Source organism: Emiliania huxleyi, assembly GCF_000372725.1.
Source record: "Emiliania huxleyi CCMP1516 unplaced genomic scaffold EMIHUscaffold_353, whole genome shotgun sequence".
NCBI classification, from domain to species: domain Eukaryota; phylum Haptophyta; order Isochrysidales; family Noelaerhabdaceae; genus Emiliania; species Emiliania huxleyi.
The window spans coordinates 76963-84243 of record NW_005199333.1 but is presented as its reverse complement, the minus strand read 5'-3'; the positions used below and the strand labels follow the sequence as shown (position 1 = coordinate 84243).

The 7281-nt window shown below is 67.5% G+C and overlaps 2 protein-coding genes across 2 annotated transcripts in view; one reads left to right on the top strand and one right to left on the bottom strand.

Annotated features, from left to right (window-relative positions):
* Nucleotides 1–2852, top strand: part of EMIHUDRAFT_242189 (hypothetical protein) — a gene marked incomplete at both ends in the record, with an annotated part of 4248 nt that extends 1396 nt beyond the window's left edge. The window contains one exon of the mRNA XM_005772673.1: nucleotides 2658–2852. Within this exon, the coding sequence (XP_005772730.1) occupies nucleotides 2658–2852 (195 nt within the window). The remainder of the gene's footprint in view (nucleotides 1–2657) is intronic.
* Nucleotides 2853–3323: 471 nt separating this feature from the next.
* Nucleotides 3324–4968, bottom strand: EMIHUDRAFT_444704 (hypothetical protein). The gene is made up of 2 exons (XM_005772672.1): nucleotides 4498–4968; nucleotides 3324–4355 (listed from the first exon to the last, which is right to left on the bottom strand). The coding sequence occupies exons 1-2, from the start codon at nucleotides 4814–4816 to the stop codon at nucleotides 4045–4047; spliced, it is 630 nt and encodes a 209-aa protein (XP_005772729.1). The 5' UTR covers nucleotides 4817–4968; the 3' UTR covers nucleotides 3324–4044.
* Between the last annotated feature and the right edge of the window lie 2313 nt (nucleotides 4969–7281).

Here is a 7281-nt window from a genome sequence, read left to right as displayed (position 1 = left end):
AAGTAACGCGTAGAAGATACACCTCCTACTCGCCTCCTAGACACCTCCTAGGCACCTCCTAGACACCTCCCAGGCACCTCCAAGACACCTCCTAGTCACCTCCAAGACACTTCCCAGTCACCTCCTCGAGCTCTACGAGGCGCAAACACACCCTCGAGATCACACCGAGATCACGCCGAGATCGCGCCGAGATCGCACCGAGATCGCACCGAGGCTGCCGGAGCGCGCAGGCGCTGATGACGCTCACAAACTACAAGCTCTACCACGACGCCGCCCTCGCCTACCCGCCGCCCATCGACGACACCACCGACGCGAAGGGCGGCCGCCTCTCCGCCATGCTGATGCTCCCCTCCGCCGGGCCGATGCGGACTCCGGGCGCCGCACCACCACTCGCGCCGCCGCCAACCGCCCTCTCTGCGCCCGGCGGCGGCGGCGGCGCGGCGGCGCGCGGCGCCAAGCCGCCATCGGCCGAGCAGCTGGCGGCGCTTCGCAAGAAGCTGTCGCGCGTCGACACCGACGGCGCGGCGGACGCGGCGGCGGAGGAGGAGGCGGCGGAGGAGGCGGAGGAGGCGGCCGCGGCGGGCGGCGACGGCGAGCAAGAGGATCTCGACGCGGAGATGGCGCCTGAGATCAAGGCGCTGGGCGGCAGCGACGGAGCACACCCTTAATGGAGCGTGGTGCGTGACACTCAGCCCTGACGGCGACCAAGGCGTTGCGGCAGCTGTTTGGGTCGTGCGTGCTGTATTGCGGCCGCGAGTGCCCGCTGCGCTCGCTCGAGTTCGTCGTGCTTGCCTGCGGAGGCACTTCCTAGACACCTCCTAGACACCTCCTAGACACTTCCCAGACACTTCGTCGTGCTTGCCTGCGGAGGCACTTCCTAGACACCTCCTAGACACCTCCTAGACACTTCCCAGACACTTCGTCGTGCTTGCCTGCGGAGGCACTTCCTAGACACCTCCTAGACACCTCCTAGACACTTCCCAGACACTTCGTCGTGCTTGCCTGCGGAGGCACTTCCTTGACACCTCCTAGACACCTCCTAGACACTTCCCAGACACTTCGTCGTGCTTGCCTGCGGAGGCACTTCCTTGACACCTCCTAGACACCTCCTAGACACTTCCCAGACACCTCGTCGTGCTTGCCTGCGGAGGCCCACCCTCAACCAACCTCCCCACCGGGCGAGTGGGATGCACGGGCTGGATTAGGCACGCTCGGGTGGGACGGCGAGGCGTCGCGGCTCGAGGCGTCGGGCAGCAGCAGCGCCCAGTACCCTGCCAAACCCGGTACCCAAATCCAATCAAACAAGAATAGGGGTCGGACGGCAGCATCACCCACCAGATCGTGGACCGGCCCATGGCGGAGGAGGACATGCTGCCGAAGACGCGAGAGTTCGTACAGCCGCAGTACCGCGGACCTAGAAGCGGCACACCCCTCCCCCCCCCTCCCCCCCTCTCTTCTCATGTGCATTCCAGCCAGCAGCTGGACTCGGGGGCGAGGACACTTTCCCCTTCAGTCGAGCTAGCAGTCGAGCAGACACGTGGTGCGGCTGCACCCGGCTCTGCTCGGCCGTACTCCGTGTGCCCCGCGTAGTCTTGCGGTGCCGAAACCCCTGCGCGGCCCCGTCTGACCTCCGCGTCTCGTTGAGCTAGGTGGGTGTACGACTGCATCAACGCGCGCGCGTTGCTGCCGACGGCGCCGCACCCTAGAAGCAGAACATTCGGGCTCCTCTCTTCCAACTAGCGCTCGAGAGGACACGCACGCATTCCGCCGCATTCGGCCGTGCTCGCTGTACTCGTACTCGTATCCCGCCGCAGTCACGCGGTGCTGGCGAGTGCCGTACTCCCGCCCTGAGGCTGGCGTGTTCACGCCGCAGTGTTCACACCGCAGGCGCCGTACCGGCCGGGACGGCTGTGCCCGCCGCACCTCTCGCCCTTCCTCGACGGCGACGAAGAGCACACGACCCCATCATGCGGGGGTTTGTTTCTGTTGAGCGGGGCGGTTTTTTCTTTTTTAGGCGACGAGGGGTACACGCCCCTCGAGCGGGTGCGCGCCGCCCTCACCGCCAGCGGCGGGGCGGGCGAGGCGGAGGGCGAGGGCGGCGGCGGCGAGGATTGCAGCGAGGGCGGCGGTGAGGAGAGCGACGAGGAGAGCGAGGGGGAGGCGGGCAGCGAGGGCGAGGGCGAGGAGGAGGGCGAGGAGGAGGACGAGGAGGAGGAGGACGAGGATGCGGCCGCCTTCGCCGCGGAGGTGCGGCCGAGACAGGGCTGAGACAGGGCCGAGACAGGGCCGAGATAGGGCCGAGATAGGGCCGAGATAGGGCCGAGATGCCAGCAGAGGAGAGGCCGAGGCTGCGCCGCCTCTGCTGCTGTGGCTGCGTGTGTCCGAGCTAGGCGATGTGCCCCCACACCCCTCCGCACTCGTGTCACGCCCGCACTCGTGTCACGCCAGGTGCGCGCCGAGGCCGAGGGTGTGCCTTACTCCGAGCTCAAGGCGGCCAAGCGGCGGGCGGCGGCGGGCGGCGGGGGAGGAGGAGGAGGAGGCGCTGAGGAGGCGGCAGCGGCGCGCGCTGCCGAAGAGAAGGCGCGCAGAGAGGATGCGTGCGTGGCGGCATGGTGCGACCGGCGCCTCTTCACCCCCCCCCCCCCCCCCCTGAACAGGAGCTCGCGAAGATGATGATGTCGCGCAAGAAGCGGCGGCTCTACGACCGGATGCAGCACGGCATCCAGAAGAAGGCGGTGGCCGCGGACGCGCTGCGCGCCAAGCGCGCGTCGCTCGAAGCCGCCGCCGCGAGCGCCAAGCCTCCTTCCGGCAAGGCCAAGGGCGGCGGCAAGTCCGCCCGGCGCAAGGCGTGAGCTCTGCGCTCCTCCGTGTGGTCTAGTCCGGCTGTCGCCGCTGCAGTCTGTTGTGGCTGTGGTAGAATTGTGGAGCTCATCCTTCCAACGTGATACACACCCGATGAAACAATCTCTATCTCGCTCGCTCCACCATCCAGTTAAGAGGCTTTGACACACACTGAGATATCTCTTATCTGTATTCTAAGTGCGGTCGGGGGGGGTCCAATCGTTCTCTCTTCTCTGGTAGTTTGGTATACACTTCGCCGTTACCTAGTACTTTTTTGTGTTTAGAGATATAGAACGGGTACGACGAGATGTATTGCAATATGTAGGGAGTATTCGCAAAGAGGAGCCCCGCGCACGCACGACTCCGCAGGGAGAAACCCCTCCCCAGACAAAACACAAGGGAGAGGTGGGTGGGTCACAGAAACGAGAAAGACCTCCTGCGGCCGCCAGCAACTGAGCGTCTCGCTGGCGGACGGGGAGAACACAACGTCAACGAACTTAAAGAGACAACGTCGACGAAGGGACGCCCGAAACGCAACACAAGAAGGGACGCACACACGTGTCCATCACCGGGATGAGAACAGATCGGGAGATACACATATCTGCCGAATATCTCCCGCTGGCATAGTTTGTTTATCGCCGATCTGCAGAGCGGTTAGAACCTCGCGACTGGCTAGGTAGCCGCCCATCGGAGCGCCGCCTCGCCGGGGTCTCGGCTCTGACGAGCCATGCTAGCTCCGGCCGCAGCCCCGCCCAGCCGCCCTTAGTTCGTCCCCTCAGTAGAGACAACCGCCCGCCGTTGTCTGCAACCTTGCACGAGCGAGCAGGCGGAGACCGTGGACGGGGGGGCGTTTACGCGGACAGCTTCCGCGCCCGTGCAAGTGCGACGTGCGACTGGGTGAGATCAACCTCTGTCTCGCGTCTGCCGAGCCAACGTTGTGCTGCCGTGGCCTCGGGGCCGCAGGGACGGTGGGTGGCGCTCTCTTGCGCGCGTCGGACGCGAAGGACTGAGCTTTAAGCAGACGCCTGAGTGTCGACTGCTGCTCGTCCTGGCGCTGCGCCTCAGCACGGTGGAGCTGTCGCTTGAACCAGCGCATGAGAACGCAAGGCACCACCACGGCCAGCAGCGCCCCACTCGCCGCGAGCGCGATGAGGATGCTGCGCTCTTGCGTTGCCGCCGGCGAGGTCGACGCGAAGGACTGAGCTAAGCAGACGCCTGAGTGTGGACGGAGGCGGTGGTGGAGGGTTCGGAGGCGGCGGAGGCGGCGGAGCTGCTGGTGGGGGCGCGGGCGGTGGAAGCAAGGGTTTGAGGCGGAGGCGAGGGTGACATGGAGGGCGACGATGCTGCGGGCGGCGAGGCGGAGGGGGGCGGCGGCGAGGGCGAGGCCGACGGTGGCGGCGGCGAGGGCGAGGCGGAGGAAGGCGGCGGCGAGGGCGAAGCCGAGGAAGGCGGCAGCGAGGGGGAAAGCGACGGTAGCGGAGGAGAGGGCGAAGAGGAGGGAGGCGGCGGCGAGGGCGAGGCGGAGGGCGGGGCTGGGCCACAACGACATGCAAGACCAGCTGCTGCCGAAGAAGGTCGAGGCCTTTGCTGGCCAGCGCGTCGTCGCTGTGTCGGCTGGAGGCGCCCACAGCCTCGCCCTCGCCACCGACGGCGCTGTCTGGAGCTGGGGGCTTGGAGATGATGGACAGCTGGGCCACGGCGACGAGCAGATCCAGCTGCTGCCCAAGAAGGTCGAGGCGCGCGGCGAAGAGTGATTCGGAGTCGTCTCGATCCAGACGATACTCGTGAGGAATCTGCGACGGCCCTGCCAAACCGGCAGAGCCCCCGGCTCCTGGTCGAGCGAGACAACGAGGCGGGGGCTCGGCTGCTCCGGCTCCGCCGTGATGCCGCGGGAGGCCGGCCTGTGGGTGGGCCGCATCACGCACGACCCGTGGCCGCTGCAGGGCGCGAGACTCACGGGCTGGCGCAGCAGCATGGATGCGGTGCCAGGCCTGCCGGGCGCGCTCGTCGCCCCCGACGCCGCGCCGCTCGTGCTCTACTCACCCCGCCGGCGTGAGCGGCATTCGCTTCTGGTGGGGTCCGCTCGAGGAGGGCGCCTCGAGGCAGGGCGGGGGAGGTTCCAAACAGATAGTGGGAGCGTTTTCCCTCCTTGTTGTGTTGCGTTCCGGTCGCGAGTCTGCTTTTCTTTTTCTAGTGCTGTGCGAGTCGGGAATTCTTTTTCTCGCGATGTCCACCCCGCCGCGCCGCCGCTCGCGCCGCCTCGCCGCCGCCGCCACCGCTCCCTCGCCAGACACGCCGCCGCCCGCCCGCCTCCTCGACCTGCCCCTTGAGCTTCTCGCGCGCGTCATCTCCCGCTGCGACCGCCCCGCCGACATCGCTCGCGTCGCGGCCGTCTCGCTGCTCTTCCACGCCTCGCTTGCGCTGGAGGGCATCCGCTTGTGGGCGCAGGAGCGCGGCTTCGAGCTGCCGGCGCAGCCAGAGGGCGAGAGCTGCGCCGTGCGGTGGCTGTGCTATTCTGCGCTGCTGCGCGAGTCCAACCCGCCGGCAAGGGCGGCGGCAGGCTCCTACCACAGCGTCTTCATCGACGGCGAGGGGCGGCTCTCGTCGTGCGGCGGCGAGGGGGGGCCAGGCCTCCTTGGCCACGGCGAGCGCGTGGCGCAGCTCAACACACCGTCCCTCCTCCCCTCTTCGCTGGGTGAGCGCGTCGTCGCTGTGTCAGCAGCACAGCAGCACAGCCTCGCCCTCACCGCCGGCGGCGCCGTCTGGAGCTGGGGCTATGGAGAATTCGGCAAGCTGGGCCACGGCGACGAGCAGAACCAGCTGCGGCCGACGAAGGTCGAGGCCTTGGCGAGTCAGCACGTCGTCGCTGTGTCGGCTGGATCGTACCACAACCTCGCCCTCACCGCCGATGGCTCAGTTTGGAGCTGGGGCGATGGAGACTACGGCAAGCTGGGCCACGGCGACAGGCAGGACCAGCTGCTGCCGAAGAAGACCGAGGCCTTAGCTGGGCGGCGCGTCGTCGCCGTGTCGGCTGGACGCGAACACAGCCTCGCCCTCACCGCCGACGGCGCCGTCTGGAGCTGGGGCTATGGACGCTTTGGCCGTTTGGGCCACAATAACGAGCAGAACCAGCTGCTGCCGAAGAAGGTCGAGGCCTTTGCAGGGCGGTGCGTCGTCGCTGTGTCGGCTGGGTGGGGGCACAGCCTCGCCATCACCGCAGACGTCAGCGTCTGGAGCTGGGGCGATGGAGTCCTTGGCAAGCTGGGCCACGGCGACCAGCAGCACCAGCTGCTGCCCAAGAAGGTCGAGGTGTTGGCGCAGCGCGTCGTCGCCGTGTCGGCGGGAAGCAGCCACAGCCTCGCCCTCGCCGCCGACGGCGCCGTCTGGAGCTGGGGCTATGGATCCTTTGGCAGGCTGGGCCACAACGACATGCAAGACCAGCTGCTGCCGAAGAAGGTCGAGGCCTTTGCTGGCCAGCGCGTCGTCGCTGTGTCGGCTGGAGGCGCCCACAGCCTCGCCCTCGCCACCGACGGCGCTGTCTGGAGCTGGGGGCTTGGAGATGATGGACAGCTGGGCCACGGCGACGAGCAGATCCAGCTGCTGCCCAAGAAGGTCGAGGCGCGCGGCGAAGAGTGATTCGGAGTCGTCTCGATCCAGACGATACTCGTGAGGAATCTGCGACGGCCCTGCCAAACCGGCAGAGCCCCCGGCTCCTGGTCGAGCGAGACAACGAGGCGGGGGCTCGGCTGCTCCGGCTCCGCCGTGATGCCGCGGGAGGCCGGCCTGTGGGTGGGCCGCATCACGCACGACCCGTGGCCGCTGCAGGGCGCGAGACTCACGGGCTGGCGCAGCAGCATGCTGGATGCGGTGCCAGGCCTGCCGGGCGCGCTCGTCGCCCCCGACGCCGCGCCGCTCGTGCTCTACTCACCCCGCCGGCGTGAGCGGCATTCGCTTCTGGTGGGGTCCGCTCGAGGAGGGCGCCTCGAGGCAGGGCGGGGGAGGTTCCAAACAGATAGTGGGAGCGTTTTCCCTCCTTGTTGTGTTGCGTTCCGGTCGCTAGTGGGGTTTTCTTTTTCTAGTGCTGTGCGAGTCGGGAATTCTTTTTCTCGCGATGTCCACCCCGCGCAGAGTTCAGCAACGTATTCACGGGCGTCTCGCAGCAATTGGCCGGTCGACAAATTTTCGTATACCGCCGACGGTCAAAATTGGACGTTCGTTCTTTGCTCGCCAAAAACGGCGAAGCGAGTCCGGGCGGGGCGCTACTGCGCCTCGCCCCGGGCAGCGCCCAGAGGCGCCGCGGGTTTCTCCCACCCGCCACCCCCCGCGCTATTAGTCCCATGTCCTTGGACCTTGCTCGGCTGCTCTGTTTTGATCTGTGGCGTCGTGTCGGGGCGTGCCCCTCCTTAGCACCGCAGAGGGGGGGTTGCGGCTTGCGCGAGT

Excerpts from the sequence above, each read along its gene's own strand:
- EMIHUDRAFT_444704 (XM_005772672.1), bottom strand. The coding sequence starts at position 4,816 with ATGCTGCTGCGCCAGCCCGTGAGTCTCGCGCCCTGCAGCGGCCACGGG. Across the intron at positions 4,356-4,497 it reads TCCAAGCCCCCAGCTCCAGA|CCTCGCCGCCGCCTCCCTCC; the intron begins CAGCGCCGTCGG and ends CCTCCGCCTCGC.